This window comes from Gekko japonicus, unplaced genomic scaffold (assembly GCF_001447785.1).
Source record: "Gekko japonicus isolate JY-2015 unplaced genomic scaffold, Gekko_japonicus_V1.1 scaffold326, whole genome shotgun sequence".
Taxonomy (NCBI): domain Eukaryota; kingdom Metazoa; phylum Chordata; class Lepidosauria; order Squamata; family Gekkonidae; genus Gekko; species Gekko japonicus.
Genome location: NW_015165245.1, coordinates 542373 through 555008, shown reverse-complemented (window position 1 = coordinate 555008; position 12636 = coordinate 542373). Strand labels below are relative to the sequence as shown.

The 12636-nt window shown below is 38.7% G+C and overlaps 1 protein-coding gene across 1 annotated transcript in view; it reads right to left on the bottom strand.

Annotated features, from left to right (window-relative positions):
• The window catches only part of LOC107109440, a 68962-nt gene that overhangs the window by 42808 nt on the left and 13518 nt on the right, over positions 1 to 12636 (bottom strand). Inside the window, exons 5-9 of the mRNA XM_015410061.1 lie at positions 11205 to 11290; positions 9828 to 9927; positions 7577 to 7620; positions 6291 to 6368; positions 4602 to 4798 (exon numbers count right to left, since the gene is read on the bottom strand). Of these exons, the coding sequence (XP_015265547.1) occupies positions 4602 to 4798; positions 6291 to 6368; positions 7577 to 7620; positions 9828 to 9927; positions 11205 to 11290 (505 nt within the window). The remainder of the gene's footprint in view (positions 1 to 4601; positions 4799 to 6290; positions 6369 to 7576; positions 7621 to 9827; positions 9928 to 11204; positions 11291 to 12636) is intronic.

Below are 12636 nucleotides of genomic sequence, written 5' to 3'. Positions count from 1 at the left end.
GCATTTAGTCATGCCGGCCACATGACCACGGATAAGTCTTTGGACAGCTCAGGCTCTTCGGCTTGGAAACAGAGATGAACACCGCCCCCAATAGTCAGATTCAACTGGCTTTCAAGCAAGGGAAACTTTTACTAGCAAAGAATACATATTGGCTCAGTTCAAATTCCTAGTGTTGGCCTACTAACTTGAAGTCCAGAAATCATTAAACAATGGGGAAATTACTAAATATATTCCACTATGAAGCAGTAATGTCCATTTTCCATGAATTAAATAACTTCCACATACCTGGAAACACAAATTGTAGTTGGTAACTGATACGTCATCATTTAAACCATGTACAGAAAACTGAATCAGCTACTCCCATATCTTAGCAAACAAAAATAATAATTGCTCCTTATTTTCCCCTGTCTTTGCTGGGAGGAGTTTGGTGCTTTAGAATCACATACTGACTGTGACTGTCACACAAAGAAAAATATTGTTTGATGTCTACATAAATAATTTTTCATGGTAAGAAAATATGAAATCTTAGATAATTCAAATTATTTTAAAAATTAAAAAGCATTTTAGAATAGGTCTGAATGGTTTGTTTAATGAGTGAATGTAACTTTAAGGAAGTATAAAACATTTTAAAAATATCTACTTTGGACAAAGAAAGTTAAGAATCTAAATAAACATAAATTTCAATGGTCTTAAAATAGAATGAATTCAAATGATAAACCATTACCCAAAGGGCTGTCATATAAAATCACAAAATCATAAAAATTACTAGGATTTTGACATCAGCTACTTTCACCACAGAAATGACAAAAAGTGCATTACTAAGTTCAACCAACTAATTTATCTAATCCTGCCATACAAAATATTCAGCAGAGTAAACAAATGAAAAGTAGATAGGCCTGCAGTTCTTTTCCTGATATACGTGTCAAAGCAGTTATATCTAGAGATATTTGAGAAATATGCCTATTTCCCATCTGTTATATTTCTAGTAGAATAACTAACTGAAAGTTCATGTGAAAGTTCACTTGACGTTCGAATGTGTCATATTGGGCCATTTACAAACTAAAAGTTCATTGGAAGGTCACTTGCTTTCTTATTTATTAAGAACTGTCTAAAAAGAGCTAGAAGTTGTCTAGCTTTATTTAATGAATAAAATCTTCTTTATATTCCAAACTTTATAATTTTATTCCACTGAAGATTTTTGCCTTGTATTCTAGTAATCTAAATCCACTTTTGGTAGTGGTGCAACTCCAACCTGTCTTGAATAAAACAGCTATTGGTGGCAAGCGTGCCTAGCTTTAGAGGCCTGCTGAACGTCTTTCTTCATGGTGACCACAGATGGGCAGTTTTTACTAGCTGGACTGGTAGTTTGGAGAATCTCCCTGTGGATCTCAAGACAAAGTACTGCTTTAGTGTTACCTCTCCTTTTTTTCCCTTACTCCTGATAGGGATGATGATTGACTTGCCACAGCCCAGAGACTCGCTGGGAATATCAAGAACTTCAATTTCAATCTAACTTTTGCCTCCCACATTCTATACCTCAAACTCAGAAGGATATCCAGGGGTTTATGGGCTTTACAAATTATGATCAGACTGCAGTTCCCTTGACACTACTAATCTAAGCCCATGAACCCTTCAGCACCAGAGGGTTTCCCAAACACTGAGAGCACAGTTTTCATCTGTGCTGTACTGTGTCATCCAACCCCCAACTACATTTTGTGCTGCAAACTGAGACTTCCAATCTTGCCACTGGTGCTGTCTTATCCAGCAAAAGTCAATCCTTGAGCCATTACAATCATAAATATCTTACTCCTGAAAACTTGCTCCCACCAAAAATAATTATAACACTGGTATAAGGAATTACAGCAATCAAAATAACTTTCAAGAACTCCTGGCATCTCAAAACGAGTCTGACAACCCGTTAAGGTATACACAGATCACCTCAATCTTGAATATCTGCCAAGTAAGCTAAGCCAGCAACAGTTTTGTTCTTTTCACAATTCAAATTCAAAGCCCATCCTGCAAAATAGATATGTTTTTACTGAAAGCCTTAAGCAGAAGAACCTCCTGCCATAGCCTTTAATCCTGAGAATTATGCTGCCACCCATCACAAATATAAGGGATTGAATATGAAGCCAGCAGCAGAATGATGGGGCTCACCCAACTCACTTCTGGGAACGCCAGGCCCCCCTCCCCCATGGTTGATGTTTTCTAACAACCCTTAGGTCACATACCACATGGAATCCTACAAGCAGAACAGTTGCATCTGCACTGTGACTCTAAACCTGACAGGCCCTTTGGATCTTAAAAACTTTGTACCTCCTAAATTGGAAACTTTGGTGGCCTTAAATTAGGCTGACATGTTTTAGTATATGGCAAACTAAAATGCTGGACTACACTTACCATCTCAATCAGGTACATAGAGTGTATATGAACTTTATCACAGAGCTCTCTATGTCCACTGCTGTACTGATGATGATACACTTAGCTCATTTCATCCCTTGTGCAGGCACCCCTTGGCCAAAGAGAGAGCAAAGGTATCTATCCGGCATTTATTCCAGCTGTGTGGATTGCCCAACCACAGAGTCCCTGAATGTTACCAGTTCTTGGTGCACTTCTGATGTACTCTGCACATGGTCCTAACAGTCAAAGTACCCCTGCCCTCAGCATATCACCTGCGGATAGATGATCAGAATGACTGCCGTAATGCCACCCTCGAGCAGTACTGTAGCTGTTACATTGATAACAAGCAAGACTGGGTATACTTTGAACTGGGTATCCACTGAATGAATTTGCCTAGAATACACAACACATCAGATCACTTTCGTTGCCACCTATGGATACCACTTTCATTTCTTCCCTGCAGGTGTAATCTCCTCTGTCATCCTTTCTGCTGACCCCCATGGCATAAAAACATCAAGCCAATGCTCTATGCCCTATAATAGGGGTGTCAAACATGCAGCCCAGGGCTGGATGAGTCCCCCAGAGGGCTTCCATCAGGCCCGTAATGGAACTGGCCATCTCCTGCTTCTAGTTCTGCTGCTGCTGCTGCATTATAGCTTGCTTCACCAGACTCTCTTAATCACTCAGCTATTTCATGTTTTAACCTGGGTCCTAGACTCAGAACTCTGAGCATGAGATTTCTGTGGTGAATGTCAATAAATCAAAAGCTTACAGAGCTATTGTTTTAAGTATGTTTTTATTTTAAGTTAAAAAAAATCTTTGTGTTTGTGTCCTTTATAAAATTTATCTCCGCTACCTAGCATTACATTTTATAACACACATGGCCTGGCCCAACAAGGTCTCATTTTTGTCAGTTCCGGCCCTCATAACAAATGAGTTCGACACCCCAACCCTATAAGAACAACATATTAAGCAAAACAAGACTCCAAAGGAGCTTCAAGTTGAAAATGGCAACCAGGTGGAGTCCAGGTAGAGTTTAATCTAAATCTGTCACATCTGTGGGAACCGGCCTTATTTAATTGTACGTTATCCCACCTTTCAATAAATCAACCTTGCAGCATTTCAGTGCAGTTGCTCCCACACTATTGATGTGCTCTGCTGCCTTACCCATTACAGACTTCACAAGCTCCACCACCCTCAAAACAGGTCAGTGGAGAAGAATTATACATAATCCAAAAAGTATTTGCATCTACCATGGCCATTTCCCTGTAGACAGAATGGGTATGGTCTTGCAGAGCAATCATGGGAAACAGCATAGGTGTACATGTTCCTGTCCTCCTCCAACACTTCCTTCACAAAGCTAGTCTGGTACTCAACCTATCAGTATTATGTATAATCCCTCATCCTTCAGACTGGCAAAACCTGTTCCTCTGTGTTCTATTTCTCAAAAGAAAATTGCACATGCAGTCATATTACGAGCATGCTTTTCTTGGCAAAGGGACTTCTGTTTCTTTTTTATGTTGAATTGTTTGCTACAGACTTATAAATTGTAGTAGTAAGTAAGGATTATATAAAACAAGAGCAGATCCAGCTTTTATGTACTTCTGTACGTACCTATAAAAGTATACTGTGGAAAGACAGCCACCAATAAAGCTGTGCAGGAAACAGCCAGTTTGGTGTAGTGGTTAAGTGCGTGGACTCTAATCTGGGAGAACCAGGTTTGATTCCCCACTCCTCTCCTTGCACCTGCTGGATGACCTTGGGCAAGCCATAGTTCTGGCCAATGTTCCCTCTAAGCTGAATTAGTGTGAGCTAGCTCACTGTTTTTTAGCCTCTGGCTCACATATTTTTGTCTTAGCTCAGGAAGGAGAACTCCAGAGCAAAGTAATTTATGCAGCAGCAAAATTGCTCACTCACAACTTTAATGCCAGTAGTTTACAAAGTAGAATTTTTGCTCGCAGGACTCCATAGCTTAGAGGGAGCATTGGTTCTGGCACAGCTGTTCTTGAAAAAGAGCAGTTTCTGTCAGAGCTCTCTCAGCCCCACCTACCATACAGGGTGTCTGTTGTGGGGAGGGGAAGGGAAAGGAGTTTGTAAGCCGCTCTGGGACTCCTTTGGGTAGTGAAGGGTGGGGTATAAATCCAATCTCTTCTTCTCTTCTTTATTAAGAAAAAAATTATCCATTAACAGGAAACACTAACCTGGGATTTCAATAATAGAAACTTGAGAGAAGTCACATGTGACATCAGGTAAGAGGTATTCCTTAGGGTTACCAATTTCATAAACCAACTGTTCTGCCACTGTGCCAAAAGACAACAGGCCTCCTGTGTTGGGTGGTTTAGATACAATAAAACTTCCATCAGAAGAACATTCTACTATGGGAAAACCGATGTTATGCCTAGAAGATTGGAAAATATTGAACATTTTATGACTTTAAAATATATTATATACTTAACAACAACCAATACATGGTATCACTGTAAAGAATGTTATCAATCACTACTACATGTAACAAGTTTTAATTATTGTAGGAGGAATGAGAATAACCTATTAAGAAAAATCTAATAAACAACTGCACTACTTCAAATAATAAAAATAATAGAGATACGGAGTATTATCATCCTACCATTAGAGATAACAAAGGGACAGATAGATAAAAAAAGAAAGCAGGATGACAGAATGATTAATATTCTGATGTTTGTAACAGTCCAATAAGAAAAATGTATAACTGCTGTCTTAGAAAACAGCATAAATTGAGGGAAGAAAAAGTATAACACATGTTGATTTCCCCCCTTTTTAAAAACCTATCAACACAAATGAAGACTCACTGCATCTCAGGGATGTGGCTAAAGAGTACAAGGAAACTGAACCAGGACAGGTCTTTCCTTACTTCCCCTAATAGCTTGAGGGGTGATCTTGATGTTTGTTTGCTCCAAGGACAGGCAGCCATTACAGCTACTGGGGTGATTATTTGTGCATAATGTGTCTGCCCTATGAACCAAGGCAGAGATAAATAAGGCCTGTACCCAATTTTTTTACTGTACTAGACTAAGATATATTGATGGAGAGTACCTTATAAACACTGGAAATGCATCAATACTGCAGGGTTAAATGTTGCAGACTACACTGACATAAATGATTAGGTTCAGAGATACCAGTTACTATTATTAAGGTCTTAAAGAAAAATAGAGCACACCATTTCTACTGACACAAGGAAGTGCCAGCTGGCACAATGCAGTATTCTCAGAAGGCATTATTTGGGTGAACACCCATTCCTGTCTATCCCAGGAGCTAGCAGAGTCCTTAAGCTTTAATTTGTAGTCAGAATTCCTTAAAAAGCCAAAAACACACTTAACAGCACAAGTTTCCCTGGAGATGACACAGTTGAGCAAACTTGCAATTACTTTCACCATGCTCCCACTGGACAATACAATTGCACTTAAACACACATACACCATATTCAGTGTTTCTAAGTCTCTGAAGTGCAAGAGTGCATGAATCTTGCACCAAACACACACAAAAAAACAACCCTCCACTTCAGCACATAGTCCATTACAAAGAGCCTGTATTCTAGGCTGGTAGCTAGAGAACAGCAATGTAGGGCATGTAGGAGACACTGGACAGCTTGCTGGGTTACTGTGAGACAAAGAATTTAAAGTACAACTATAATAGCTGAAAGCAAGCTAAAAGTACATTTGAAGATTTATGCATGGCTTGGCCTCCACTATGTAACTCCTAAGGGACACCAGCTATATCAGGCATTATAACTCCGAAAGGAAATTAACAGAATTCATATAAACTATGCTGCTGAATAAAAAAACCATCACTGAAAAGCAGTTTCATTTTCTAGCATATGTCTTTAAACAGCAAGTAAAACAGAATTCACCTACCAGTCTGATACAGTATGCCAGTCAGTGAATATTCCACCTGTACATTGAGCACCACATTCAATCAGATGCCACCGGCCACTGAAAAACCAGGAGTAAAGCTACAATACAGATTTATCAGGATTTTAATTTAATGCTAGACACCCTAATATCCAGATTAGATTTTAATTTCTTACAAGGAAAAATCTAAAGTAAACAAAAATTATACTTTCCCCCCGAGCTGTTCACAAAGTATTTTCCATATATTTTGATTTTACAGGCCATTTGATTTTAAAGGTTACCACTGTGTAAGGAAGAAATTCTATGTTTTTAGTATGGAAGGGTTCCAAAACTAAATGTGTTCACTGACAGCTTATATAATTTTTAATATATCGTAGCTTCTTCCATCCATTCGATGGACAGAAGTAACATTTCTTCTATCTAATCTGACTTCCTGTATAAACAGGAAGCTAATTTAAATTCTGATTCATTTACTTCATATACTTTGGCCACAAATCTAAAACCAGATCCTGCTACTCCTACTCAGATAAGCTTGGAGCCTTCCTCCAACACAAAGGGGCTTTCCTCAACACAATCAAACCTGATCGCACCAGCCACCTCTTCAGAGATGCTTGAACACTGATATCACCAATACCCACTGTTCTGCTTAACTAAGTGTGGAGCTCTCCTCAGTTGCAAGAAGCCTTCTTCTGGAGGATGTGCTTCTTCCCCAAATTGAGGCTCCACATTGTTCTAGTGGCATCAGTGGATCCTGGTCAGGGTTCATGCATCTCTGAAGAGATGGCAGGTACTATCAGGCTTGATGGAGTCACCTGTCTGTTTGGGATGTGTGTGGGGATCCTGGAAGCCCACCGTAGGGAAGTATCAAGGGCAGAAAGACTGAATTCTAGTACAGCACAAACACATAACCCAAAAGAAATTCAGTGCTGGTGACACTGAAAAGTGTGCAGATTCTCTATGCCATAGTCAGGAGCCACATGGGCCAAAGATCTAATAGTTGATATAGTGCATACACCACACTGTTTTTGTACATATTTTTTACAGTGCAGCAGGCGATGTATGTGTGGAAGCTTGCCATCAACTTCACAATCATGGCAAACATCAGTATGCCTCCCTGAAACATACTGCTCCTACACTGACACTACGGTTAATCTTCTAAACCTGATATTATTACATTTGTAAGCAAGAACTTAACATGCAGCTTTTAGACTAAAGTTTCATTGGTGAGTAAATATCTATTGTTGGGTGTCTTAGGAAAGCACAGTTCATGCCAATATCATCAAATTTACCTTCCAGCTGCTAAGAGGTTGAATTCATTTCTCTTCCAGCCAAACTATTTAAATAAAAAAGGGTTTAGAACGTTAAGCGCAGTACAATTATATGATGTACGTAATATTGAGAACATGATCCAAATCGCAATGCGTGCAACACTGCAGATTGCCAAAGGTGCAAAAGAACCTTTCCCCTCGCCCTCCTTGCTCTACACTGGCACACAACCAGGTGAAACAGCAAACTATAAGGAGGGATCCAATCCTTTGCTTTGTACAAACTGACATGCTCATATGTAGATGGGACAGGGCAGAAAACCAGGTTCTACCGAGGCTAAGGGAATTCTGCATAATACAGAGCTGCTCCCAAAGAGGAATTGATCATGTCTCAGAGATTAAATAGGTAAAATATTTTAGAGCTATAAAGAAGATTAATAAAAGGTATCTTTAAAACACAGCACCTGAATATGCTAGCAGCTTAAATACTAAGGCTGTAAAGCAGGGGTTTCCAACATGGTGCCCAAGGGCGCCAGGGCATCAGCTGACACCTTTCCGCCAAGTGCTTTTAGAAAATGTGTGGGGTCAGGTGAGGCTTTTCCCAACAAGGCTTCTGATTGTCCATTTGATATTTGAATGGCTTTGAAGTTTTTTGAAAACGTAGCTTTGGCATTAACTGCCACCACAGCATAAGGATCTTCACTGTGTGACTGAAAGTAAGCTGTGCCAGCAATTTTGTGGCTGGCTCTCTACCTCCCATGCCACACATTTTGTGGCTGTGCCCACCATGCAGTGTTAGAATTTCAAAAGTTTGCAGACCCCTGTTGTAAAGCATAAACTTAATTTTTCATTGTTTCTAGCAATGGTTAATTTTTTAATTAAATGCAGTGAAAATGCTGTGTGCCTGCTCAAGGAATACTTGCTTACATTAATTTTTTAACCTAAAAAGTCAGATTTAAATAAAAATTATCAACATTTTTAAAAAACATTTTTAAAAGCTATCTGACTTTTTGTGCCACCTTGTGGTGAGTTTCATTATTCACATGTTGCAAATGGAATCAAACCTTTCTGTACTTAGGAAAAAAATTAAACAGGGTAGTGAGTAAGAAGAAGAAGAAGAGATTGGATTTATACCCCGCCCTTCACTTGGAGTCTCAGAGCGGCTTACAAACTCCTTTCCCTTCCCCTCCCCACAATTTTTTTTTAACCTAAAAAGTCAGATTTAAAAAGAAATTATCAACATTTTTTAAAACATTTTTTAAAAGCTATCTGACTTTTTGTGCCACCTTGTGGCGAGTTTCATTATTCACATGTTGCACATGGAATCAAACCTTTCTGTACTGAAGAAAAAAATTAAACACAGTAGTGAGTAAGTATCTACAGTTAGACGTATCATGAGAAAAGCAACAAAGAATAAAAAATGAAGAATGGCAAAAGCTCATAAATAACAATGTGAAATGTTGTACAGAACAAAGTTTGAGTCCAGTGGCACCTTTAAGACCAACCAAGTTTAATTCTGTTGTCTTAAAGGTGCCTCTGGACTCAAAATTTGTTCTGTTGCTTCAGACAAACACAGCTACGCACCTGAAATGTTGTGCAAAAACATTTTACTGCTATTCTACTGAAATAAGAGGAAGGAGAGGTGTTTTCACCAAATTTCCCTCCACATGCAGCCCTCCCTCACCAACATGTGGGTTTTTTTGGTCTGAGACAGGCCCCTTTCGGTGATCAGCCTTTGGGGGGGGGAATGGGAAAAGGAAAGGCAGTGCTTTCTGGAACGTCAATAGAATACAATTTAAAGAAACTTGACTGATGCAATAAAATTGGATATGTTTGTTTGGCAGAACAAAACAAATATTCTGAAATCCTCAACCTATGTTTTCTGTGTCCTTTAGAAAGAAAGAAAGAAAAATCCATCCATCTAGAAAGACAAGCTTGTAAATATGAAAAATAGTACAAAGCAAAATTATCTAGTTAATCTAGGACAATTTCCTAATGGAGAACAACTTCATAAACTGAGATATTTTATCCTTTATTTCATCACACAAAGATTACACAGTGATACTTGAATGAATAATAACAACTCAAATGTAAATAATGGTGGGGGGGTTTCAGCTGCAGTTACCAAATGTCATATTGAGCTCTTATAAACCCATCAGGTAACTGGGGTATATAGTAAAAACCTTACAATAATAATGAGCAGAAATCATATAAGCAATGCTTTGCAACATCTGCCAGTAGCCTACTGCTATAAGAAGCATCAATTTACACTTACAGAATGGATTAGTGGTCCTAATACAAGGCTGCTGTCAACACATCTGCCAGTCACCACAATATCAGCTCCTAGGTCAAGAGCTCTACTTATTGGTCTTGCACTGAGGGAATAAGAGTTGCAGTTATCAATGTATTGGCCCCACTTATTCATCTTTTGAAAATTTATGTTTATCATAAAGTTTATTTTACTGCCATTTTATCAATAAAATTCAAAATTCAAGTCCAGCAGACCCATTTGTTGCATGGAGTCCTTTCTGCTAAACAGCTTCTGAGAAAACTCAGAGTGTTGGGTTTCATTCGGACAACTGATCATATTCAAAAGAAGAAGAAAAGTAGGTTTTTATACCCCTTTTCTCTACCTTAATGAATCTGAAAGCGGCTTACAATCACATTCCCTTACTCTCCCTGCAACAGGCACCTTGTGAGATAAGTGAGGCTGAGAGAGTTCTGAGAGAAATGTGACTGGCCCAAGGTCACCCAGCAGGCTTCATGTGGAGAAATGGGGAACCAAACCCAGTTCCCCAGACTAGGGTCCACTGATCCTAACTATTACACCACGCTGGCTATTCAAAACATTAAATGCAAAGGAGGAGCAGGAGATAGAATGATAAACCAGGCACTTCAGTGACCAGAGCTTATATCACAGTCTAACCATGGACTTGAGCCACTGTCTCTCAGACTCTAGAATTATAGTTCAGGATGGCTCTAAAAACTAAACAGATAGTATACCATAACATTCTCTTGATGCAAAATAATTTGTAGAAGAAGAAGAAGAGATTGGATTTATACCCTGAACTTCACTCGGAGTCTCAGAGCGGCTCACAAAACTCCTTTCCCTTCCCCTCCTCACAACAGACACCCTGTGAGGTAGGTGGGGCTGAGAGAGCTCTTTCCAGAACTGTCCTTGAGAGAACAAACTGACAGAACTATGGCTTGCCCAAGGTCATCCAGCAGCTGCGAGTGGAGGAGTGAGGAATCAAACCCAGTTCTCCCAGATTAGAGTCCACACACTTAACCACTACACCAAACTGTAGTCATTTAATGAAATTTTCTTGCCCATTTGCTGTATGTACTTGCTGATTTTACAAAAAAACAACCAGAAGCTATGACATATTCTGTCATCCTGACAACTATGGCACTGGCTGATGACCCTACAAAATTTCTGAGAATTTATTATAGCTCTTTTGCACTTTGTCTAGCAGCTACTTGTGTGACATCAGAGACATCATCCGTCATGTTAGGAAAGCATAAATTAAATCCTGGTACAAAATCATTTTGATTGCTTCAGAATCTAACCTAAGACATACATAAAATGCCAATTATAAAAAGCTCTTTCCTCAAACGTCTTTTTTAAAAAATGTAAATTTTTACAACTTACCCCAAATACACATTCATGCTGTGAATGCTTTCTGGAAATAACCTCCCATTTTCTGCTTGTTGGACAGCTTCTTTGACGTTGTTTACCTGTTAAAGTATTCCAATATATTAAGTTAATATAAATATATTTACATAACAACCCTACCTCTAAAGTAAACAGTTTTGTAATAGTTTGTACAAAAATTGATTAAAAATTAAATTTACAAACATAATACTTCCAGAAAACCATTCCATATCTAAGCAATTAAAGATACTTTAAAGCCAGTCATATGTATTTCACTTTATCTTTCTGACATATACATTACAATAGATCACCACATTATGCCATTAGCATCATTCACTTTGATCCATAACTCAAACTGAAAACAAATCACAGATTTCAAAGGGACATTTTCCCAGGAAAACTTACGGTTGCAGCCTTATTGTTCAGTTTATTCATACTGAAGCATTGCTACAATTCCCATTGATTCTAATGGTTATTCACATCATAATGTAATGTCACTAACAGTTTGTATTTATTTAGCACATTTTAAGGTCAACTTTCATTCAAAAATACTCATGGCAGCTTACAACTAAGCATATGAAAACCACAATAATTTAATTAACGAATAACAGTAAATTAACCAAAACCAGTAAAGTCAATGTAAGATCATTTAAAACCAAGGTAAAATCTTCAGATTTTCTCAAAGGTCTTCCATAATAAATATGTTTTCAAAGAACACCCAAAAGAGTGAATAACACATGGAATTCGCTGCCACAGGAAGTGGTGGCGGCTACAAGCATGGACAGCTTCAAGAGGGAATTAGATAAACATATGGAGCAGAGGTCCAACAGTGGCTATTAGCCACAAGGTATCGATAGGAACTCTCGGTCTGGGGCAAGTGATGCACTGTATTCTTGGTGCTTGGAGGGTGGCAACAGTGGGAGGACTTCTAGTGTCCTGGCCCCACTGCTGGACCTCCTGATGGCACCAGGTATTTTTGGCCACTGTGTGACAGAGTGTAGGACTGGATGGGCCACTGACCTAATCCAACATTGGCTTCTCTTATGTTCTTTAAAGTTTGAAATTATGTCAAGCATAATTCTTGGGGCAAGGAATACCTCAGTCTAAGGTATTATTATTTCTAAAAGCGGTGGTTGCTACATAACCTTATTAAATACTAGAACGACGTTTGAGTCCAGTGGTCTCAATGTTTTGTTGGTCTTAAAGGTGCCACTGGACTCAAACTTTGTTCTGCTGCTTCAAAGCAATACAGCTACCCATTTGAATATTATAAAATACTGTAATTTTTGCAGAGTAACATAACTCACACAAAATTTGCATCAAAACAGTTTTCAGAATGATCCTGGTAAATATGGGTCAACAATTAACTGACTACCAGGCCAGAAGACATTGTTCGCATCAACTGAGATGGTACAAAGGTAACCAGGAC